We start from the raw sequence: 27159 nt of genomic DNA on the forward strand, positions 1-27159 counted from the left end.
TTCCTATTCACCCTCTTGAAATAAGACTAAATGAAACTAAAATATTACTCGGATTTGCATTGCTTATGCCTATTCTAAATTTCATAATGATTAGTTTAATCAGTTTAGGAGTAAATCTTGTACATACAAATATATAAACATTATAGCGGCTAATGGAATGTATATAATTAATGTTGTCCTGTTTTGAATATTTTTGTTTCTCTTGAGTGTGTGTACACAATTTTAATTGCCTTTTTAGTAATAGAATCCTGTTGCCCATTTGATTACTAATTATAATTATCATGATGAGAGTAAACTGATATTAAAAAGCTGATTCACAAGTCGTGTGTGTGTGTGTGTGTGTATTCCACATTATTCATGAGAGTATCACAGTTATCACTAAAGTTTTTTACACTCGTATAAAAAAGAATAAATGCAAAAGCTTTTTTCATTTATCACTTCTATATTACTATAAAAAAAACTAGTATTTAAATAAATAATACAACAGTCTAATTTGCGTAGGTATTTAAAAAACATTTTTATTAAACAGTTCATAATTAATGTTTGGTGTTCATCTGTAATTTTTCTTGTTTTTACTATATATGCAATATTTTTTTATATTAACAGTAATTTAAGTGATTTAATAAAAATAAATTAAAATATTTTGAAAATATTTACTGTGTAATTGGGGCTAATTTAAATTAACTAGAAAGAAAGATCGGCATAAGAAAGAATTCAGATAAGGAAGAAGTTGCTTACTTATTCCCTCTCCCATTCCCTCCCCCCTCCTATTTGTAATATCATTGTTTCTTATTGTTTTTAAGTTCAATGAAAACAAATGTAAGTAAAAGCAGAAACCCCTTCCTTACACACAATACACCATTGCTCGGGCAAATTGATTTTTCATTTCTTTAGTCTTATTATATGTATGAATGCTAAAATTTTGTTTTGTTATTACAACACACTTATGAAAGAAATGTTTATTTAAAATTGGGCTTTTTAATATTTCAAGAACAAATTTTAAAGTAATTTAACTTTTTCCTAACGCACCCTGTGTGTGTGTGCACACACACACACACATTTCCCTATGCAATAACTCTGTCAATTCTCAGTCTACAGACTCGAAATTTGATGTACAGGGTATTGAGATTTGAGAAAATCTTTAATCTGTTTTCGGGCAGAAATTTGCCTGTTAAGGGGTGAAAGTTCAACAATTTGACCTTCGAGAACTCTACCAAACTCCTCCGCCAATTTTGGGTCTAAACACTTGAAATTTTAGATATAGATTCCTTGGACATGGATCTAACTTAATAACTCGATTTGAGCCCAAAACAAATGTTATGGGGTCATAATAGGGGTCACAGTTAAAAAAAATTGACCGCTTGTTTTTTTTTTTTTTTTTTTGTTTTTTTTTGCTCAACATACACCTCCAAACACCCGGGCAATGCCGGGCTGAAATGCTAGTATTGAAAATTAATCTTCTGTTACTCATTTTCATATGCAAACAAAGGTAAGTTGTGTTGTGTAATTATTTTTATAATGTGAGGTTAAAGTTCCCTTCTCTGGTATTGATTGAAGAGAAAATAGCTATGATAAATTATTTTAAAATTTGGCCTCGCATACATCACAGAATTATTTATGGCTACTATAGCAGATGCTTATCGATATTCTAGTTTTAACGGTATGATCAGCTGATGGCAAGCAGAGGTCTGGAATCTGAAGCAAAGTTGGGGTTGTTGAAGAGACCAACTGCATTTGTGGCCACCAATTTTTTAAGGAAGCAGCAATTTAAAAAAAATTTTGTGTGTATGAATATTGATGTCTTAAATTATCTGATTATTGGATTTCCAAAATTATTAATTTTGGATTGACAACTTTTGTGGCAATAAAAAAAGTCTAATAATATAGAGTTAAAAGTTCAAGGAGCGTTGAAAGAAGAGTTATTTTCTTCAGGATAAATCATGTGTTCATTTTGGTTGTTTCCGGGAGCTTTTTTGTGTGTGTAAATGGTATAGGCATGAAGACATAAGTATTAGCATGTATGTTTTATCAGTGCGAATATATGCATGAGCTGGCTGTGCATACTTTACTGGACATATAGGTGTGTGTGTATCTCATTTTATTTAAGGTCTTTTGGTTAAGGGTAAAGATTAGATTTTAAAAACTTATTCGCATGCATTGGATATGGAAGAAAACGGCATAAAGAACAAAACCTGTTTGGGTTTTTATACTATATATGCAAGATTTCAGGGTTGAATATTTCTTGTGCTGTTGATTGGTTGAAAAAAAACTAGTGATTTGAGCTTTGTCTAAAACATAATATTCACTGCTTCTAACAGTCAGCAATTTTTTTTTGCTGGTGTCTTCAGTATGGCTTTCTAAAAACTAAAAGAGGAAACTCTTTACACGTGAGATGAAGGAAAGTTATGATTTTTTTTATATATAACGAATCTGGGTTCCAATGATTTTATTTTACAGTCAACTTCCATCTTTTATGGAAAAACACAGAAAAAAAGAATTATTAGAATTCCTGGGACAGTTGTCGCATTTAAGAATATCTTTTGTTTTACATGTGTGCAGTCACAACTGAAAACTGTAAATGCCATTCATGACTGCAAATGAGAAAATATAATTTTTGTGAAATGTTATAGATAAAAATGGAACCAAATTGGTAAGAAATGAAGAAAAAAAACAAAACAAAAACAATTTGTTTACAAGTATATTTTTTTGTTATATGGTGTGTTTTAGAGGATGACAAGTTTAATTCAAAAGACCTGAAAACTGAAAGTCTATTCTAAGCAATCTATTTAGTATGCTTATTGTAACAGATGATTTAATTAGTTGTAAACTCCTTTTTAGAATTGGTTTTTAATGATGGGATTCCATATGAGTGCCACATACCAACTAATTTGACTGATATTTGCCTTTGTGAATGTAATGTATGGGTCACTGTGTACTTGCTAATAATTCAGTCAGCTTGCTTGTTGCTATTACTCTCAATCTGGAGAGGGAGACAGATTGTTTAGCTTAAATGTTACTGTTTGATTCAAGGTTGGCTGATAATTCGGTAGTAACAAAATGTCTTTCGTCTTTTACTACTACTACGTCTTGTTGCTGTTAGAGGAAAAAAGATGCATTTTTTTCTTGATTATTAATCATATGATAGATTAAGTAGACATAGACTCCCCCCCTCTCTTTTTTTTTTTTTTTTTTATCTCTATAAAATCTGTCATTTGGTTTTTTTTTTTTTGTCTTTAAGACTTTTTTTTTTTTTTTTTAATCTAGGAATTTTCTTTCTTACTCTAGGAAGTTTTTTTTTTATGCATTAGTTCGTGTTCACATATTTTGAAAGTAGGAAAAATTGTCATTTATGTGATTAAGATTTTTTTTTTTTTTTTTTTTTTTTTTTAGAAATACAGACTTTTTTAACGCTTGAACTAAAAAAGAAAAAAGTATACCCCCCTCCACCTTCTTTAATGGAATGTTTTCCGTTTTACCCTCACACAAGCGCTATTTCTATTTTTGTTTTGGCTGCTCCCTTCTCTTTGCTTTTAATTTAGGAAAATGTCATTTTGCTCTTTCACAATAACTTTATAACCCTTTTCCCCTCACACACTTGAATCAGCTGCTAAAATCATTAAAATGTGGGAAATGGAGATTTGGTTTATAATAATGATGTGTTTTTCTTTTTTGTTATTATTTTCTTTAAGAATAATTTCACTTTGACAATGCTAGTCATGGTATCACTTTTAATTTTACCAAATAAAACTTTGCAACAAAAAATGTTAAGCGCGCGCACACACACACACACACACACACACACACACACACACACACACACACACACACACACACACACACACACACACACACACTGTTTGCCATTTTTTCTCAAACTAATGGGTTGATGTGACTTAAATTTTGTATGGACCTTTGTTATAAGGTATAGTGAACTAAGTATTATGGTATCCATTCAATGCACAGTTAGGATTAATATTTAATTAGTATTTAATGCAAAAATAAGCATTCTTTTAAACATATTCAAGCATCAGTTTGGTATAAAACACTCATTCTGAATCAATGGGCTATAACTTTTGCCCATTTTTAATGGGCTAAAAAGTCTCTCTCATATATAAGAGCAATTAAAGATTGAGTGTTGTCTCACAAGTTGTCTATGTCCAGTTAAAAGTAAAACACAAGACCTGCACAAAGCTGATATATTTTCATCTTCGTGTCAGACAAAATATAGGTACATTTTTTTTTTTTTTTTTTTTTTTTTTTTTTTTAATTTGGCAGGAACTGAATTAATCAGGGGGTATTGAAATTTAGTACATTTTTTATGAAGTGGTTATTTGTCAAAGATTTTCTGATTGCCAGAGAGATAGGGGTGAGAGAAGAGATAGTGATAGAAATAGATGAGAAAGTCTTTGAAAGACATTACATACTCTTTTTAACGCTTCTGTTTTGCTGTCCATACCCTGAGGACAAACACTGCTATGATATAAATGATTGGAAAAATCCTCTTACATGAAATCTGTATTATTCAATTCATGACATTTCAGTGCAATTTATACTTTTTTTTCAAATATGTAAAAAAAAAAAAAAAAAAAAAAAAAAATAGCTGTTAATTTAGAGATAACATTACAAACAAAAATACCGTTGACGTTTTAAGAGCCAAATAAAAAAAATAAAATAAAATATTTATGAGCAACAAATAAATGCAAATTGAAGGGAGAGAAAATAAGTTTTATATCTATTATATAAAGTAAACTTTTTCTTTTTTTTTTCTTTGTCACTTCTGTCACAATAGGAAAATAACTGAACACTTCCCATATAAATCTTTTTAACTTATCGCCAGCAGCACTTTCTAAACTGTACAATTTTTTTTACAAAAGAGTCACTCACTTATCAAGACACATAGGCTACTCGAGGATAAGGGTTAATGAGTGTACAGTGGTCAAACAGAACATGTAGTAATCATTAGTAGTGGAAATTTGATAAATTGGATTACTCAAGAGGATGGCTCATCAAGAATTTGTTCATGTTGGACTCTAAGACAACCATATTGTAGTCAGTTGGAAAGCAGGAAAACTGAAGAGTTCCACAGGCGTGCAGTTCTAAGAAAGAAGCTTTGTTTATGGAATCTGTTTAAATCTAGGCACAGATTAAGAGTGGGGGAAACTATTGATAGTGGTTTCAACTAGACAAGTTTTTTTTTTCATGAAAGTCAGGATGGGGGGGGGGCATAGGTTGGAGGTCAGACCAGCACTTGCCATGAAAATAATAAACCAGAGACAGGCTCGCAACCTCTCTTCTTTGTGGGAAAGAGGTTGCGGGGAAGAGAAAAGAGAACCCCCCACTAGACTATGAAGTCTATTTTGAACTCTGTCAAGGCAGGATAAGTCTTCCTAGCAGCTCTTGTCTGGATGTGGCAACAGTACTCCATCCTTGGACGTACTTGGTTCTTATACAGGTAAAGAATTGCACTAGAGAAGTAGAACAAGCCCACCATTTTCCCAGCAGCTTTGGCAGGAGATTTGATGTACGTGTTCCATCTCCGATCAGGAGTAAAAGTTGTCAAAACATTGAGCCTCCCCAAGACCAGAGCCATTCATTTCAATTATTGCCATATAGAGATTAGTGTTTCTGATGGAAAGATAGAAGCTTGGTTTTAGATGCATTAAAATTAACCGGCCACCTCTTTCCCCATTACACCATGTGATCAAGATCAGAGGAGAATCAGAAAAAACTTGGTCATTTACGGCCTTTGAGGTGTTACCATAGATGGTAGTGTCATCAGCATGAATGTCTACATGATTTGGGAGATCATTTATGTAGGAAGACAGTTGGGCCTAGGATGGACCCCTGAGGCACTCCAGCATTAATAGTGTGTTTCTGATTTCTGCCCATCAACAACTACTCTTATGAATCTATGAGAAAAATGATTTAATAATTGAAAAGACATTTCCAACTATACTGTAGCTAGAGATTTTGTGGAGTAGACCTTTATGCCTTGCCCTAGAAAGGAAGCCTCTGTCGAGAGTTCGCTAATCCTATGAGATATAACTGTTAGCATATCTGCTGTAGATCTAATAACGGAAACCATATTGCATGTCACTGAGGTTATTTTTACTGAGGTGGTTGACTACTTCTCTATTTAACAGATTCCAGCAACTTATGACGCACAGGAGACTGACTGATCGGTATTGAGATGGAGATGACCGATCACCTAAATTTTTAAATATGGGACATACTGATGAGGTTTTCCAGGGTGTTGGGAAGCAATTCTCCTTAAGATAATGCTTGAACAGCTTTCTAAGTATGGGATCTAGTTCTTCTTGGAGCTTTTTAAACATTAGAAATGCTGTTAGGCCAGTTGCTTTATTGAAATCAAGGTTTTTGATTAGCTTGGTAACATCCTGCACAACATGTCGCATAGCATGTTTTCAGACATAGGAGGAAATACGGGGGGTTGGCTGCCCTGATCGCATCGGGTAGAATTAGCTGCAAAGTTTTTGGCAAAGTGATTGGCTTTGTTCGATGCTGACGAGATTACCTCCAGTCCATTGATGATGGTTGGAATAGAGCACACACTTCTATTCAGGACCCTGTTAACATTTGCCAAAATTGGTGGAAACTAAACTGCTGCTCAGCTACTTTTGACTTGACAGACTGAGCATACAACTCTCTTGCATTCTTTATTACTCTTTTACAATGGTTGGTGGTAGTTCTGGAGGTAACTTTAGTCTCAGTACAGCTATTATGTTGGAAGCAATGGAAAAAGTGATTTCTGTGCGTAATGGGAGTAGCACATTCTGGAGAGAACCACAATTGGCTGTTAGGTTTTTGCTGGAATTTATTTGAGCGTATGAAGTGGTCTATACCTGCAAATAACCATTTCATAAGGTTTGATACTATGGAGGACATGTTCTTTTCAAACATGGAATGTAGATGTAGATCTGATATAAATGTATAAAAGCTATCACCGTCAACCATGGAGCAATATACTGTATCATGAAGAAGTATGTCAGAAGACATATTACATTTTGTTTTTTATCTTAATGGAGACAACTGAGTGGTTGGAAGATCCCAGTGGGAACAGAACGGAAGATGAACATAGCTCAGGGCAAGTTGTGAGAAAAAGGTCTAGGAGACTTGCATACTGATCATCAGTTGGGCACACGGGTGGGTTCATGAACAATCTGACTTAAGTCAAAAGCAATGGAGAAATCATGACAGACCCTCCCCTCATTATCTATCTTGTTTGAGTGGGTTAACCATTCCACATTATGAACATTGAAATCCCTCAGACGTGAATGTTAGCTGAAGGATGAGCAGACAGGATGTGGTTAATTTTCTCAGATATACTCTTAAAGATAGTAACTCCGCTATTGTGGGGGTGATAGAGGACAAATATAAACACAGTGGTGTGAGCAAGTGAAATCTGAAAGCATGTATAGGGCAATTTAGGGTTTTCTCTGGAGATATCCTTACCATATGGAAAGCCATTTCTAATGTAGGCACATATTCCATGCCCATATTGATCTTAGGGGGTCGGATTTGGATGTTAAATTAGAATATTCTTTAATTACGAACTCATCTAGGGAAATAGTCAATCCAATGCCAGTTTCGCTTAGGAATAATAGGTTTGGTTTTGGTCTCCTGTACTTGGATTTCAACCTCTGGAAGGTTGGAACATAGACCCCTGATGTTGAAGAAGGAAACATGGTAGTTGGGATCTACATTGGTAGTTGTTCTGGGTTTAATCATGTATTCTTTCTGGACACTTTTCATGATGGAGTTTAAGGATTTGTGGAATAGGTTGACAGACTTTGTTAGAGCAGGGCAGAGAGGGAAAGTAAGGAAGAAAAAGTGAAGAAATTTGTTTTTGTTTTTGTAGACCTTGATAAGGTAAAGCTGTAACGATTACCCACTAATATGGCATCAAGAAGCTACTGCATGGTCCAGAATTCATTCATCAAATAGCAATACAACAGCCCCAGTACTTTGCACCTGCTAATAGGACAGCTTCCTTAGTGGTTAATCCAAGGTTCAGATCCCTGACAATCGGGCAAATAACGTTAACCCAGAAAAACGCTTACCTACAGCACTCTTATTAGTGACATGAAAAATTTTCGACATCTCTAAAGAATTTCAGTAAAAATACTACCAACCTAGAATACAGCTTTTTCTTCTTTGTCAGAAAAATTATTGTTCTAAACCAGGACAGACAGACAAATTAGGAGAAGCAAGAGCTACCGACGCATCCACAATGCATTGTTTACTTTCCATAAAAAAAAACAAAAAAACTGATAAGTATTCTAAGCAATATAAGTTAAGTTGACCTGTTATGGGGAAAGTATGGCGATAAATTCCCCTGTCAGTAACTGAAGTAAAGAAAAAAATTCAGTTGGCAAATTTAACGTGTAATTGTTGAGCAACTTGGCTAAATTTCCTCGTCATTCCCTGACTTTATTTGAATGGAAATTGTCTACAACTTTTGCTCACATTTGATGTGAGGCGGCACATTTATTAGTGTGACTATTTGAAAAGTATACTTAAAAATGGAATGACGTTGGTAGTTTCTTTTTTTTTGCAAAAGGAATGTGGGAAGACATTGAATTTAAAATTGGAGAATGCGTTTATTTTGAGGAAAAATTTTGCAAGTGAATCACAAGCTGAAAATTGACAATAAATTCCAATAATAAATTTTAACAATAGTATTTGGGGGGTATGACCGGGGCAAGTGTAGAAAAAACAGTTGGGTAAATAAATTAATACATAACTGAAAGAAAAACAGACACTTTAAAAAATTTTTTTATTTTTTAATGCTTACCAGAATTCAGTTATCAGGTTTACATCTGTAATTCTTGAGCAATTCAGCTTAATTTCCTCAAGTCATTCCTGACTTGATTTGAATGGAAATTTTCATGCTGAATTAGATCTCTAAAATAAATGCTCTCTCAGTTTTGCATATATTCTACTTGACTCTTACATTTTGAATTTTTAAAAAATTAAATAGTTTCCACATTTAGTTTTATTGTAGGAGAAAAAAATTAATTTCTTTTAGAAATTCTTTTTTTGCAGATATTCTTTTCCTAGTTAAATCATTTTTTTATGTTCCTCCCGGGGCAACACTCGGACATGAGTCTTGCCAGTCTATATAAATAAAACGGATCTATATATGTTTGAAAATATTTAACCAATAAACTCCTAAACTACTGGTCACATAACACTGAAATTAACAGGAAATAATAATCATACACCAAGGATGGTTTATAACAAGTAAAATCTTCACTTGGACGGATGAATAATGCATACAAAAATGGCAGCAAGGTGAAATGTACAATATTCATGTCAACTTGCTGACATTTCTATTACTTTTGTACATGCACAAATTCAAAGGTAGCTTAAAGTGGTTTAATTTTTAATATTTCTTATCTATCTGTCAATAGCTCAAATGGTAGGTAATGTTGCTGGGGTGCCAAATTATTTGGTTTTGATTCTAGCTGATAGCACCCAAATATTAAGTACAATATTCAAGAGAGAATTGACTCTGTAATAATAAATACAAAATTTGCATGAATTGAAATATATTTACGACTGAGCAAAGCCGTGTGCCTACCACTACTAACTAATAAGACAACAATTTTTAGCAAATTTTGATTTTATTCATCAAGTTTCCTCAGGGAGACACATTGTCCAACACTCTAAAGATTCAAGTTTTTTTTTTAAAGAATTTTTTTTTTATATGTAGAATGATTTCTCTTTAACCTCAAATACCCCTCAGTTTCCAATATGAATTTTTCATTAGAGCCAAGTCTGTTTCCCTAGAGCATTCTTTTGATGTTTCTAAAACAACCAATAGGTGCTGGTGGTCAGATCTGGAGAATAGGTAATGTGTGGAATTAAGTCAAAATGCAATTCATGTAGTTTTGCCACTATTGCAATTGACTTGTGACATGGTGAAACAGCATTTTTTTTTCTTTATTTGCGGTTGTATTTGAAGATTTCTTTTTTCAAATGCCCTAATAATGCTATATGATATTTGTTATTGATGCTTTTTCCTGCACATCCCAAAATACAAAATGCCCAAACTTTGCCTGCTTATGTTTTGTTTTTAGTAACTTTGGACTGCTTTCACCTGCTGCTATCTACTATTATCTTATAATTTATATTTTGGTTAATACTGTGTGGAATTTCTATGCTCTTTCTGACATATACTGACTTAACTTTTGGTTTCTATTTCAAGAAACCCTTTCTCTATAATCACACTTCCTAATTCGTTATGTTTATAAGAGCCTCTACCATTACCTCCTATCACTTTCTTCTATTATTTCTCAATATTAAATGTACATTTTCACATGACGCGTTTGAACTTCTACTCCCCAACGTACCCTGGCACACACTCCTAGCCCCATTACACACCACTTATATCCATTATGTGATAATCACAATTTCATTCTATACCACCTTAATCACTATAATCCTCCAATTTTCCTACCTCCACATTTATTGTTTACCCACTTCTTTTAACACTATTACATTCCTAATGTAGTTATTGCTAGACGTCATATTTCCAATATGTTACCTAGCACCTTCTCCTCTGATTTGAAGCATTAGGCTTCGAAATACCTAGGTATAAAAAGCATATATATCCTGTACCCCAAATTGATGTAATCTCCCTATTGAATGAAAGATTAAATTTATATGCATTAGTATAGATCTTCATATTGTTTTTCCTTCTGTATATAAGCTCTACCTAAAATGTTGAACTTTGTTGTAGTAGAATTAGCAATAACAGAAATGAGCGGAAATAGAGAGCTTACCTCGGATACATCTGTGTTTCGGGCTGAGCGGAAGAGAGTTCCAAGATGGCATCCATGGGTTTTTATTAGCGTTGACCCCATGCAATTCTCGTGCGATTATGCAAATATATAATTCCCGGCTGCTATAAAGGCATGACGCTGGAAAGCAGTCAGGCAGTGTCCTGTAATTGTGTGTAGGTGGTTCTGGCGATTGGATTGTTCTTTGTGACGAACCACGTGTCTGCGAGAAGTGAGTTTTTTCTTGTTTGTGTCTCCTTCTTCTTTCCCTACGGTTATTACAGCCAAAAAAAATCCCTCTTCTAGAGGTGGCCGATACTGACTATTTCCTATCTGTGTTCCTGATTTTTTTTTTTTTTTTTTTTTTTTTTTTTTTTTCCTACTACATTTTGCTTCAAGCTAATTCGACCCGACTATGGCGAAGGTGCGGATAAGCAGTGATATTATCAAGCCATTCTCTGGCAAGGGAGACATTGTAGCGTGGCTGAAAAAATTGAGACTTGTAGCACAACTTCAGCAGGTGGATGATGTAGTGAGTCTGCTACCTTTATATCTGGCAGGTGATGCACTGGCCCTCTACATGGAAATGGAGAAGGATGATCAAAAGATAGACCAGATTAAGGCCCGATTAAAGGAGGCATTTACCGACGACATGTTTGCAGCATACAGAAAAATAACTATGATTAGATGGGCTGGCGAATGTGTGGATGTTTATGCCAACAAAATCAGGCAGTTGGTTGGATTGGCCGGATTCACAGGAGATGGCTTAGAGAGACTCACAAAATTGACTTTCGTCATTTGGTTCCCTGACGCTATCTCAATTGTTCTTCAACAGGTGCCGAACATCGAAGCCCTGACCATGGGGAAGTTAATGTCAAGAGCAAGAATTTTGACGACTGGGGAACAAAATCAGGACGTGGTTTCGGCCACACGCTCACCCAACAACAACAGGGCCCAGAATATTCCTGTTAGTGTGACCTGTTTCAAATGCAATGTTAAAGGCCACCTTACAAAGGACTGTCGAAAACGCGGAACAGTGTTACCGGTGCAGTGAGAGTGGACACTGGGCTCTGAACTGCTCGGGGAAACGAGCAAGGGGAGGACGTATAAGCGCCAGTCTCCTTCCCCACCAAGATGCGAATACGACACTCGGTGATAAGCATTCATGTTGACAGGACGCAATGTTTGGCGCTTATTGATACAGGATGCTCTAGGACGATTTTACATGCAGACCGGTGCCGATCTTGGAGAAAACTGAACGTGGACCGCATCGTGAAAGTGGTCTGAGGACCACCCCCTGAAAGGCTACACGATCGAGTGTCAGAATACCCAGTGCCGGCAAAAATCCGTGAAGAATACACGCAGGAGCTCCGCACCTGGATAGATAATGGTTGGCTCGTGCCGTACCCAGAATATAAATTGGGACCCTCCAAAAGGCCTAATTCCCCTGATGGCTGTGATACAGCAGAACAAAGCCAAAGTGCACCCGGTGATGGACTACCGGGAGCTAAATCATTTACGGCCAACGCAGATGTTTGTGCAGCTAAACTGTGTGAATGGAGACAAAAAGGTGCTAACGTGTCTCTACTGGACCTCAGAAGAGCATACCTACAATTCCGGGTCTATGAGACACTGTGACCATACCAGACTGGAAATTGACGGGAAAAAATACTGTCTGACCCATCTGGAGTTTGGTTTGAATGTGGCTCCCCTGATAATGAGAGCAATTGTCAGTGAAGTATTCTCTAAGGAAGAAGTTGTAAGCCACGCAGCATCTGCTTACATTGATGACATTTTTGTCAATGAAGACGTGGTGCCTGCGACCCATGTAAGAGAACACCTAGCGCAGTTTGGGTTGGAGTGCAAGAACCCGGAGCGGTTGAAGGATGATGCACAGGTGCTGGGATTGGCAGTCAGGATGGAACGTAGTGAACTGCGGTGTAAGCGAAGAAATGCAATTCCAGAGGCTCCCAGCATTGTTACATGACGAACAATGTTTTCCCTGTGTGGTCGACTTGTCGGGCACTTTCCGGTGTGCGACAAAGACGACTGCCCCCCTGCCCTGTTTGTGATCATGAGATCAGGGGGGAGTGTAGCAGAATTAGCAATAACCGATATGAGGGGAAATAGAGAGCTTACCTTGGATATGTCTGTGTTTCGGGATGAGCAAAAGAGAGTTCCAAGATGGCATCCATGGATTTTTATTAGCGTTGACCCCATGCAATTCTCGTATAATTGCGTCTGCTCTCACGCGATTATGCAAATATATAGTTCCCGGCTGCTATAAAGGCATGACGCTGGAAAACAGTCAGGCAGTGTCCTGCAATTGTGTGTAGGTGGTTCTGGCGATTGGATTGTTCAAACCACGTGTCTACGAGAAGTGAGTTGTAAATCTCTAATGGATACCCCTGTTATAGTCTTAGAAAGTGTGTGTAATCAAGATGGCAAAGAGTATTGAGAAAAAGACCCTGCTTTATGCCATTGTCTATATGGATTTCACCAAATAACCAGGTCTTCATATCTCTTGCTTGACCACATTCACAAATTTAGGTGGACTCTCTTTTTTGAGTATCATATATCTGTGTGGAGCGACTTTAAGTCTATAAAAATTTGATACTTTGTTCATGTAGTTCTCTTAATTCTGTCTTGTAGTAAATACTATGTCTCTTTTTCCATTCTTAAAACCATCCTAATTTTTGGATAGTTACAGGATAAATATCCACCATCAAAGAGTATCACCCATCCTGTCTTGAAACAGACAGGAGAAGGTGAGCAATAACAATTGTAAAAGATATTCTTTGCCGTGTAGATAATACAGCTACTGCTATATAAATCAATGGAAGGTTGTTGGTCTCTCAGTTTTGACATAGTTTTTTTTTTCTTACCTATTTACAAACGTTGTATTAATCGTTTTGGTTTCTCTCTCTCTGGAAGCCAGCTGATAAGTGATAAATGAAACTAATTTATAAATTATGCCATGATTTGAACTCTTTATTTGAAAGTATGTTTTTAATTGTGAATTTACAAAAAAAAAATTTCTTTGAATATTATTTGCTAAAATTACTGAAATTTCTAAAACTTAAAATAAGTTTCTTTGATACGTCCAAGCATTCCTATAAAAGGCACTGCCTGTTAAGTTTGAAAAAGCATTAATGCATCAATTGCTGAACACTCAGATGGAATGGTTTGGTTTTCCTTATAAAAATAATTAAATTTTTATTATTCTGTTGTAAATCTATTCAAACATAATGAGATGTTAACAACTGTCAAACATGACTATGAATTTAGGATTACTCTTAATAAATCTATATGCTACTAAAACTCTGGATCTTGCTTATTTGTTGTCTTGATTGCCTCCATGCATACTAGACGATGTAACTTAATGTAAAAGGTTTTTGAGTGTTGTACGATGCAGTGTAAGGATGTCTAATATTCTTGCCAAAATAAGGTAATTCGTGTGTTCATATTCTTAGTTCCTATTTACAATGCCTCCCTACAGGACAGAGTTAGACACCAGGGTCGTTTTTTAACGTGGAGAAAAGGAACAAAAATAAAAATTGTCTCGGTTGTGAAAGATTGTTCCTCTACTACTGAGAGAGAACAAGAAATTGAAGTGCAGCATCTGAAGAACAGATACTGCACTTTGATTCCGGCCCGAAGTAGTTAATGTAAAAAAAAAAAAAAAATTGCTGTATTCTTTTTATTCAAATTTTTTTTTTTTTTACTATACAAAAAAATCCTTATGAGAAGTTTAACGTTGATCAGGGTTGCTTATTTAATAGCGTCATGCAAAAATTCATCAGCTGACATTATCGTTATTTTCTTTTTTTCGAATTGGTCTACAGGCAAATTATTTTTTGTAATATATAATAATAGAGGATTTATTCCATAATAATACATATGCAATCTGCATAAATTAAAATATGTTTAAGCATATTGTATTACCGGGCAATGTCTGATGGCCAACTAGTAATAAATATAAGTTTAAGGTATGTATAGATAAGAAAAGTGAAGAGATACGTTTTCGTCATTTTTAATTTTGTACATTTTTTTCTTCAAAGTAACTTCTATTTCAATTAGAATACTTAGATAATAATTTATTAAAATAGAAAACAAATGACTTTAGTAGGCATTAACTGATTAAATACTCATTATATTTGTTTTATAATTTTGCGAATTATTTTTGTCTGCATCGGATTATGTTCAGTGTTTGAATTTTATATCAGAGCCTTTCATAACTAAAAACAAAGCAACAAATTTTTTTTTTTTTTAAAGTCTGTTCAATTTTCAATTAAATTCAAACGAAAATGATATTAAGTATTCACTACTTTTTCAGTATTTTTTATTATCTCTAACATTTCAGTGTATTTTTTTTGTTTTTTAAATACATTATACAGTACAATGATGCTATTAATTCAATATACAGGATAAATTTGATTAAATATTTTATCTGAGAGTTCTCAAAAAATTTTTTTTTACATTTTTTGCACCATGTTTTCTGTTTTTAATGCTATTTGATAACTTGTTCCAAAATATATTAGTATATTAAAAGTATTAATTTATTAATAGATCTAGTTCTTGAAGTCTCTTCCAGATTGAGAAAAAATATTAGATTTCTTGTAAATTTTTTTTTTTTTTTTATAAATACTATTCAAGATAATGCATACTCAAAATCTTTGCATTCTTATATATATATATATATATATATATATATATATATATTACAGAACATCAGAACATCAATACCATCAGTTTGGAATCAAATGGGTTGTGCAGCATGTGACTACCATTTATGAACTTTCTTCAGCCTCCATTGTGGCCTGTTGCTTTAGAAAATGGTGACTTTGAGGTTGTAACGATATTCCAATCCTTTGTTCAAATTTTTCTGATGTCAGAACCAGAACAGTAGATACTCATAGGTCATCGTAACCTCAACATAATTTCACCAAGTCGGAAAGGTAACTTTTTTTGGATTTTATCCATGCTCCAAATATTAATAAAATATGCAGATGAAAATCCCAAACTAAAAAAAAAAAAAAAACATAGGACAGAGGATTTAAATATCATGATTTCACAGTGTGCAAGTTATTTTTCAAAGCAACAGACCACAATAAAAACTGGAGAAAGTCCATAAAAGGTGGGCACACACCCACCTTTTATTGTTGGATTTAAAACCAAAGGTACTGATGTTGTCCTAGTCTTCTGTAATATATAAAATGACTTTGTCTGTTTGTGTGAGGAATGGTCTCTACCAACTATTCTATCAATTTTTAGTCTAGATTTGAAACTTTATATCTGGGGGATTTGAACTTGTGGAACAAATTCAATTTGGTTTTTAGTTGGTAAAAATAGCTGCTAAGAGGTTAAAATTGAAAAAAAAAATGGAACTAGACAGGCATAATCGACTAAACATTATTTGTACACATGCACAAATATATATCTTTAACGTTATTTTTGAAGTTTTTATGTGCATAGACTTTGATCAGACGCTGGAGAGCTACATGGTTTTGATTCTAGCTGATGACACCAAGTCATATTTTTTAACTTTTGAAATCAATACTATATATTGGGTACAATATAATAATAGAGTATTAGCTGTTATAATAATATGAAATCTACATAAATTATAAATTAAAATATATTTAAGTGTATTTTACAATTGGGCCACGGCAAGTGGCCTGCTAGTACATATATCAATATTATGTTCTTATTTTAAAATTTTTCATGATTGAGAATTCTGCTGGCATCCTCTCCAACTAAAGATATTTTCAAATATCTAAGATCTCGCACAGCTCAATAATACATTTTTTTTCAGATAGTCCTTGGGAATTAATTGGCAGTACAAATATTGTCTTGCTATAATTGAATTTATAATCAAATGTTTTGGCCTCCAAGTGGCTTCCACATGTGAACTTGCAGGCTGTGATTGTCTGCTTGTTATCTTCATCCAAATTAAGTGTTTGGTGCAGATAAGGTGAATCAATTTTATGCAATCGTGAATCTGAAACAATTTTTTTTTTTTAATTCTCTTACAACTTCAACAATATCACAGTCATTTTCTTAAAACAGAAAATATGGGCACATATTTGTAAAACCATCTTTTAAAACCTGAACATTTTTTCTTATTTTTTATTTTATTTATTTTTTTAATATTGATTGTCCTGAACATGGAGGGGGGGGAGCATTGATTCTCCTTAAATTGTAACAAGCAAAATGGAATAACTTACTAAACTGGAAATAGAGGAAAAACAATTTGTCATAGAAATTAGAAAGAATAGATGTGTATATGCAAGATGGACTCTTTGTCTGTCAGCATGAACCGTATGATCCCGCAGAGTAGAAATCTAAATGTCAGATAGGAGGCAAAGACATCAAAACCCCCCACCAACTTCCCAGATGCCATCTTCCTCCCTGGAGTAGATGTGACTGTGTTACAGGAGACACATTTAGTTTCATCTGGATTGTCAGGTGCTGTCTAGAGACTACGATGCCTTTTCGGGACATATGAATTTGCGAAGGAAGGCATCTGCGATGGTAGACGTTGTCCATAGGGATGAGGCGGGCAGGTTGGTTGTGGCTGTTATTGCTGTCAAACAGTGCGTGTTTCAGGTCATTGCAGTTCATGTACCTAGCACCGCTCGAGAGAGGGTGTCCTTCTTCCATGATCTTTCGTTGCGGATCAGTTCTAGTGGAGGATTGGAATGCCATTCTTGACCCCAGGATGGAGAAAGTCAGAGATGTGAAACCAGTCTGGCTGATCTGATGACTAGATGTGATCTGGTTGACAAGTTCCGCTTTGAGCACTCAGACAGGAGATGTGAACGTGGATCAATAGCATTGACTTCTACCCAAACACGTATTTGAATAGGATACTAGTTAAGAGGTGACAGATTTTTTAGAATGTCCCACTTTCTACTGGTTAGTTTTTACTGAGTCAAACAGATCATAAACTAGTTTTGGCCCGTTTGAAATTAGGGAATAGGCCCAAGCTAGGTGGGTGTGTGAAGTTGAATATCTCCTTGCTGGAGATACATGACGGGTGAAACAAGCTCAACTTATCTAAGAGGCTTTAGTGGGGGTGCTTACCAGGAGTAAATGGTGAGTTAACCTAAAATGTAAGATTTGGAACTTCTCCATCAGATACGCCCTGTGCTTCACACTAGATAAGGCTAGGACAAAGAAGCAGCTATAAGAGAAGATAATAAGAGCAGTGGGCAAGAGGCTAGTTGTTAGTCAGGAACTAGCTAAACAGAACCTTTTGACATGGGGCTAGCGAGCATTACAAAGACTAAGTAGTTAGGGGGCTAGGTTTATAAAAGTATCTAACGAAGCCATGAACTCCGATGTGGAGATACGTAAAGTGGTTTCCATGCATGACTTGGATAAGTACATTGTGAGCATCAACAACTTGGATGGACGTACCCTGGGATCGACTCCGGAGATCTATGAGGGAATTCAGGAACATTTTGAAGAGCAATTCACACAACAGCCCAATCTCCTTGTTCACGAGTTTGGTGACTATTTGGCTGACTCGTCTCGCCTCAAGGCGGCTAGAGCAGTGGGAGGTCCTGACTGCGCTGAAGCAGGTTAGCTGTAACAAATCGCCAGGACTTGGTCTATCTACAAACTGTATTTTAGGTTGTCACCCCTGTTTATACTGCTTCTGATGGATGCGTTCAACCATTGGTTTAGCGAAGGTTCCATCTTGGGTCAAGTCACCAAGGAAATGGTCACATTGCTGACGAAGAGGGACAGGCATAGCAGGGAAGAACTAAATGACTACAGGCTCACTACTAAACACAGAGCTGAAGATTCTGATCAAGGTCCTATCGAATCAGCTGTAGGTTGTTATAGGTAATTTGATCGAAGCAGAGCTATGCTGTGAAGAGAAGATCAATTCAAAACGACTTGCGTCTGATCCGTACGATCTTAGAGGGAGGAATAAAAGACAATAGGGAAGCTGCGCTGATCAACTTTGATCAGTTTAAAGCTTTCGATAGGGTCGACCATCGCTTCCTGGCATCTGTTTTAGAGACCATTGGATTTAAACAAGACTTCCACAAGTTACACGACGACAGCAGTGGTACAGGTAAATGGAAAGTGCTCAAAATCTTTCACCATCTTCCAGTCAGGGCTGTCCATTATCGCCTCTGCTTTACATTTTTGCATTGGAGCTGCTACTTTGCAAGCTAAGGCATGGGGAAGCAAGTCTGGTTATGTGTGGGATCGCTTTGCCTCATGGATCAAGAATCAGGGTATCCATATTCACCGATGACATCACTGTCTTTGTTTTGTTTCCAAGGCATCAAGGCGGTGACAGAGGCACTCACACAGTATGAAAGGATCACAAGCGTCAAAATTAACCACAGTAAGTTGATTGGTCTGCGGTTGAGTGCTGGAAAGAGGGGACACTACACACTACACTTCAGCCGCCCTGTATCGATGACCTGGTTTGGACTGGGTCTCTATCTCAAAATAAATTGGTCAGAGGTGCAGTCAAAGGTTGAAGCTGCAGTCGGCTTGTGGGTTTGAAGGATCCTTTCTTTAAAGGGTAGAGCAGAGGCGTGCACCACTTACATCTTTCCTCTCATTCTCATAATATATTAATAAAAAAAAAAGATTTGGGAATCTTAAATAGGATGACCCCTTGGTGTGAATGTGGTATTAGGGTGACTGAGAGCTTTATCTAGGATCAGCTTAGTCAACAATGGTACAATGACAAGGATGACCATAAACCCCATCCTCCCCATTATTTGATTGGGGTTTGCACCTAATTTTGTCTCAACATTTTGTTTTATAAGCATTTTGTTATCAGAATAAAATATATAAAGCAAAGCAATAAGTTACAAAAATATATATATACCTGTTATTTTTTTATATGTAACAAAATTTTGAATTCTGTTTTACTAATCACAGATTATTGCTATTTTCTCCATAAAATACTAAAAACGCAAATAGACTTTGCTTAAAGTTTTAATGAAATTACATAAAATCTGAACCACCATACCCTACATATGGTGATTGAGATTGTCGGACTGACTTCCTCATCTTGGTTGTTATTGTCACAACGTTTCGGCCGTTTTGCCCTCCGGTCTGGCCGAAACGTTGTGACAATAACAACCAAGATGAGGAAGTCAGTCCGACAATCTCAATCAATGAAAATACCTCATCTCAAAAATACAGACAATTACTATCCTACATATGGTGGTTTATGATATTGAAGTTTTAAAAGAAATTAATTTCACAAAAGGTCTGTAAAAGACTTAAAATCCTACTTTTTCTTAAATGAATGCGAACATTTTAATAAGTGGTTATGTTTATTGGCCACTCTGTAAAGTTTGAAATGGCATTTTTATTGCACATTCAGGTTTGTTTTATTTATTTTTTAATCTTTAGATGCATACATACGTTCCTAAGGGGCTTGATCAGTATGTTATTAGGTATCCTAAATAAAAATGTTATTTTCATTATATCTAAAAACTTTTAATGTGGGTACACACACACATATATATATTTGCAAAACATGAACAATAGTACTAAATCTATTTGACTAATATGATTGACAACTAAATTATTCCTAAAAGTTTGTTGGAAATTATAAAATTGACAGTCTTGTATGCTATTAATCTATATATCAGTGTTCATAATGTATAAACTAAAAATGCAAATTGTAAACAAGTGAAAAATCCTTACAAAAATAATTTTGTGAGAAATAAAAATCATAATAGAAACCACAATTAGATGAAAACAGGCTAACATTTGGCAAAATAATTATCCTTCATGTAAAAACATAGAAGCATAATTTAATGAGGTGCACTTTTCAGTCAGAAAAATTTCAACTTGGATTTTCTTTTGTAAAAAATAACTTTAAACCGTACATTAAGCCCATCATATTGACAAATGGAAATTTTCCTCTTTAAGATAGGGTTGTCTTTTTTATGTATAGATACAATGTTACACAGAAAAAATTTTAAAATGCCATCATTAAAAAAAAATGTTCAGTCAATGAAAATAGTAACCTAACTTGAAGTATCTAAATAAGAAAAAGAATGTCTAAAAATTAATGATATAAGAAAAAGAGTGTCTAAAAATTAATGATATAAGAAAAAGAGTGTCTAAAAATTAATGATATAAGAAAAAAATGTGCATTTATAAACAGAAAAGGTTACATTTTGTTTACATCTAAATTTTATCAAAATAACTGAAGAATAAACGAGATATTACAAGTCGAAATTGAAGGGAATCTATATTTGATTTCCTTTTAGTTAGTCTGCCCATTACACTTTTTCTTGGAAACTACTGAACTGATCTGGCCGAAATTTTGTATGGACTTTTATAATGTGCAGTGAATCCAGTATTATTGTATGTTTGATGCACAGTGATTACTAAGGAATTGTTATTTAATGCAAAAATTAGCACAAATTTTACCATATTCAATCATTAATTTAACATAAAGCACTCGGCAAAAGCAAGACCATCTTAAAAGACAAGATGGCCAGTGGGCAAAAATAATTTAATCTGCTGACGCCATCACGGATAGTCCCTTGCTTGACACCGGTAATCACTGGTAGTCACTCGTAACTCGTAACGTTTTGAAGTCAGTGTAATATTTCTTTTTTTATTAAAATGCCTTCACGGTGCATCGTTCCAAAGTGCCAAGGAAATTATCGTAAAGGACCAAAAAGTGACAGTATTTTCATTTCCGAAAGATAAAGAATTATAATGCAGTAAAAAAAAGAAAAAAAAGAAAAAGATTTTACACCATCTCCATTCAGCAAAGTAAGTTTTAATGTGCTCCCCCCCATGTATTTAACACGATGTAACTATAATTTAATTCAATATTATCATCCTAAGTTTTTTACCATTCAAAAGAAGCTTTAAATAAATTGCTAATATTAAAAAAATTTTTTTTACAACATACAAAACTAATGAAAATGCGAGACAACATTGACTCTTTAAAACACGTTCTTTTGAAGAGACGATTTTTTTAAAGCTGTTGACACACATATTTTAAAAATCTAGCAAAAATTAATTTTCCTGAAATTTTTCAATATTTAAAAATAAATTATGCCGGCTGATAAAATTTTAAAACTTTTTTTTTAAAGCTAGAAAGATAAAATTTAAAAATACTTATATATATATATATATATATATAAAACTAAACTAAAAAAAAACAAAAAAACGCGCGTTCACTCGTGATCTTACAATTCATTTCATTAACGTAATTGGGTTTGTATTACTGTACACATAGATTCGAAAAAGTTGTCAAAAAACAAATATATAACAAATAAATGTTATCAAAGGCAAGATAAGTTACTTTTCTACCAAATATTTTTCGTGTTTTTATTCAATGTAACATGTTTATTCAGCTCGAAAAACATACAGTGTTTACCGATGTATTCGAAAATTCCAGATGGCGTCTGATTCTCTCTTTAACATGGTAAGTTTGGGATAATGTGTTATAAATAAAAAACTATACACTATTAAAAACCCGCCGAATATATGTCAACCTATGTCACGGTAACATATATTGAGCGAGTTTTTAACAGTATTTTATCCGGTTTTGTATTTATAACACCTTTTCCCAAACTTACCGTGTTAAAGAGAGAATCAGACGCCATCTGGAATTTTCGAATACATCGGTAAACACTGTATGTTTTTCGAGCTGAATAAACATGTTACATTGAATAAAAACACGAAAAATATATCCAGTTTGGTAGAAAAGTAACTTATCTTGCCTTTGATAACATTTATTTGTTATATATTTTTTTTTTTTTTGACAACTTTTTCGAATTTATGTAATACAAACCCATGTATTTTAACAAACTGAAAATATGGATGTAAAAAAATGATTTTGCATGTTATTTTTGTTATGTGGTGAAATAATCTTAAATAAGAAACACGATTTTTTCTTTAGGTTAATTATTTTTTTACTGTGCAATATTTCATGAATTTATTAAAAATATTGTTTTTGATTTGGAAAAAATATTGTAGTTCATTTGCATTTAAAAATATTGTGGTTCATTTTGATTAAAAAATATTTATTTTGATTAAAAAAAATAGTTTAATTTTAATATTTGTTTATTGTCTTAACTCATATCAAATGTTTTGCTTGTGTTCTGCTTCAAATATTCATAATCTTACATGCATAATTTTCATTTAATTATATTAAATAAACTTCAAGTTTACTACAAATCAAATCGTGTTCCTTCACTTTTTAAAAATGTAATTTATAAGTAATTAAAGAACGCATTCTAATCTTTAAAATCTATAATACAACGAAATATTCAATTGCTTATAATACTTAAACAAACAACTTGTGTTTTTTTATTTTTTTATTATTAATATTAGATGAGTTTCAGTATAAATCATCGTGTTCTTTATTTCTTTATTTTAATCCAATTTTGAAGTTTTGTAACGCTGTCAGTAAAAATTACTGTTCATTATTGACAGTCTAAGAGTTCCACATATCTTGCTTGTTGGGACCTCGGCGATGATGTCATTTTTTCAGCTGGCCGGCCATCTTTATAACGAAGGCCACGGCAAAAGTCAATGAGTTATGACTTTTGCTTATTTTTAATGGACTAAAAAGTCTAGTTTCATTATATTTACCAGTTTTTGCACGTTAAACAAGGCTGGTTTTTGAAAGCTAATACGCTTAAGTGTAAATGCACAGATTGAATAAAATCTGAGGTGAGGGGATGAAAGTAAATATCATTAGATCTGTTCATTTGTCACACTTAAGTTTTAAAAAGCATTTTGCATCACATAAGCTTGAAATAAATATGCAGATTGGGCATTACGTAATATATGGTCTTACTTACTTTTCTAGTTCTGATGTTACCACCTCCAACAGTGGTTCCCAACTCATTTCAGTTCCTGGATCAACCGCCCAAATAAAAATTCCTTCAAACCACATTCTTAAAAAAGTATATACAGCAAATGTCTTAATTCCAACTATATTTAGCTTAGCTGGCTTTAAGTGATTCATTTCTTAAGACTCAAATAACACTGTGCTAAGTTCAAATCATTATTTGAAAAAAAATAAAATAAAGTATTGAAACTGAATTTTGTCTAGGTTTTTGATTACTTCCAACTAACATATTTTTTTTCTGGTTTTAGTCTTTAATTCAAATCTGGGTAAAACTACAAAATATATTAATAAATATGTAATTACCTAATATATCTTTTAAATATAAGCTAAATACAAATAAATGTTCATCTAGAATAAAATAAATGCATCTATGAAGATAAAGTACTGTTTTGAATCTTATTTTTGATTACACATTTTGCTTGTATTTGCATGTTTTGAAAATTAAGGTAGCTAATTCCTATTATTCAATTTGAAATGAATTATCCTCATTACTTATTTTTATTTAGAGGTGATTATATAAAATATTTCATCACCTAGGTTGCAATGAGTAATTTGCAGTTATCTGGGCCGGGCAATTTTATTTTTAAAAAATAAATTGTAGCTAATTAAAAGTATGTTTATATTGCCAATAACAATCTATAACGGTAGCAAGTAAAAATCAGCTTGTCAAAGTTTTAATTTGTCAGGTTAAATGCCATTTGTGTCTAACTTTGAAAATCCGGCAAATAACATTTTGTTAGATTAATGTTTTCTTGAGGAATGAAAATAACTGCTATAAGGTTTATTATAGTACTCCTTTTATTGATAAACTTTAATTTAAAACTATTTTATTTCAAATGTGCAATCACTATTTCATTATCAAATACAGTAAACTTCTTTTGGATAAGCAGTTGCGTACCAGTTTCTAATGTGATTAGTTCATTACAGTAATTTATATTTATTTAAGTATTTTTTTCTTTCCCAGCTAAAAACTAACAAACATGGCAGATGATAGTGAATGGTTGAAATTACCAACAGAAGAAAAATGTCAACATAAAGTAAGTGTAAAAAAGTTTATTTTGGAATACTATTCTTTTCATATTTCAGTTATATTCAATCAAGTTCCTGATTTTCACATTTTTTATTACAAATTTAAGTGTAAAATTGAATGGTGCTAGTGTTACAATAAACTAGCTGGAATACTGAATGTAAATCAGAATAATGGGGGACTCAGTCTGCAGCAAACAGTGTTAATAAAAAAATTATTCTATTCTTCTAAAACAGAAAAAATAAAGGAAGTAATAAGCAACTTCAATTCAAAACAGTGAAACAATAACATTTTCTTATATTAAGCAAAAAAAAAAAAAAAAAATGCAAATTTTATCTGACACTGCTTGCAGACTTTGAGTTGCCTCTTTTAATTCACCAAATACATGTCCCAGGATGGGTTCATAAGAATGGGACATACTTGTAACCTTTAAAAATGCAAAATGTCAATGCGAAAATGGAGATTGATGGTATTACCAAAAAACATTAAGACTTGAAAACAAATATAACAAAACTGTTTGGTACCATTAAATCCGGAATTATTTTATTGCTGTTATCGAATAAACATAATTGGTGCTCTTTTAAATCTGCACATTTCAAGTGAAAACATTACATACTTGTGTGTCATGCTGACATTAGTAATAAAATTAAAAAATTAAGAAAAATGATTCAGTGGAAGAATAATTACAAGTAAAAATAAACATTTGACTTCAGCAAAATCCAGTGGGAGGTAAGTGCAATCAATAATTTTGACTAAATCATCCATACTTTCATCTTTAATCCAGATATCTGGACTCGTATTTATGGCAGATTTTTTTTTATTTAAAATACTAATGCATCATCTATTGGATCATGTTTCGTAAATTTTGGAATTTTATTTAACTTGAAATGTATTGGTTTAAAAGATTACTAATATAAACAAACACCACACAATTTTATTATAAGAAGTCAGACAATATTTAGATCTTAAGAAAACTGTAAGCATAATAAATTCAAGATTTTATTGAAATAACCTTTTTTGATATTTTAAAGTATGTCTACAAAATGTTCAATTTTTAACAAAATATTGATATTAGTTTAAAAATCACTTTCAAATTTGAATGTAAAAATGTTATTTTCATTGTATTTGTATTAAGAGGACATAATGAACCAGGAAATATATATTTAATTTGCTGTTGGGTGTAAGATGTCAGATCACCATTTGTTTCTTAGAATTCGACTGAATTAAAAAAAAAAATATATATATATATATATATATATATATATATATATATATAGAAAAATCTTAGATGTACCTGCCACACAACGAAGATGTCATATTCCAAAAATGATGCAAAGTGACCAGGTAGTTTTATTTTTTTTAATTAAGAAAAGTAAGTAATTTTAAGTTATTTTGAATACAAAATCTCTATAGTTGTCACTCATGAATTTTAATACATTCTAAAACAACATGGCAGCTGTCTTGTCATAAAATTTTTTTCTTAGTTTAAAAAAAAAACTACTTGATCAATTTATGTGATTTTTGAAATATGGAGTATGTACATCAGATTTGCTTGTATTTTCTGTGTGTAAAATTTTTTTTTTTTTTTTTAAAATCAAATTCTAAATAAGAATCCACCATTTTGTAGTAGAGTCACTACCATTAGCCTTGTTTGATATGAAGAAAAGAGTCACAAAGTTTGGATTAAAAGAGCACAAACTTCTATCCAGTTTAAATCAATTTTATTCAAGAATTTTATTGGCATAAAACATGGTATAGAAAGAGTTAGGAACACCGGAATGGCGAATAGGTTGAGTCTGCAGACATGTATATACTATAACCATTAGTTTCATCTTGTCTTGCAGAGCCATTGCTAGAGGAGAGGTATAACATCTTGTCACATTAACATCTTAAACTGGACTGTGTATATTTTGCTTGGAACAAGCTTGGGCAGAAATAAAAAAAATAACCTTCCATGTAAAGAGTGTTCTTATTACCCAACATATCACTACACGACTGAAAATAAGCCAGTGTAAAAGAAAATCAATTGTAATTATGTAATAGTTACAAGTTCTTTATGGGGGGAATAAATCGTTAGAAAAACAGTGACTAATAACTGCCTTAAAACCTATTTATGTACATAATTCGCGGATAATATTTAGAATGGAACAAAAAAGTCACTAATAAATTTAATTGTTAGATTTATCAAGTTTTATTGAAATTTTTAACCATGTAAAAAATAAAGGTGTTAAATTTACTGTAAAAAATCTTCATGTTTGACTTTGAGACTTTATTTGTTTGGTATATTGATTGGACACTAACAATCCTCAGAAAAAAAAGTTTTTAGAACATTTTATTTTTTCTAAGTAACCACTTATCAAGGTCAAAAGTAATTTTAGAATAAGAGTTAATGAGATGGGTGGATTATCAGTTGAATATTATAAGAGGATTGAAACTGCTAAATAGAATGGACA

At 33.1% G+C, this 27159-nt stretch overlaps 1 protein-coding gene across 3 annotated transcripts in view; it reads left to right on the top strand.

The window, feature by feature from the left end:
* The window catches only part of LOC145293193 (cytoskeleton-associated protein 5-like), a 212062-nt gene that overhangs the window by 27238 nt on the left and 157665 nt on the right, over window positions 1–27159 (top strand). For all 3 annotated transcript variants that reach the window (XM_080139687.1, XM_080139686.1, XM_080139688.1), the window contains exon 2: window positions 24644–24716. In XM_080139687.1, coding sequence (XP_079995813.1) covers window positions 24660–24716 — 57 coding nt within the window. In that variant the 5' untranslated portion in view covers window positions 24644–24659. The remainder of the gene's footprint in view (window positions 1–24643; window positions 24717–27159) is intronic.

Source organism: Euprymna scolopes, chromosome 14 (assembly GCF_053919585.1).
Source record: "Euprymna scolopes isolate OS-2025 chromosome 14, ASM5391958v1, whole genome shotgun sequence".
In the NCBI taxonomy this organism is placed as follows: domain Eukaryota; kingdom Metazoa; phylum Mollusca; class Cephalopoda; order Sepiida; family Sepiolidae; genus Euprymna; species Euprymna scolopes.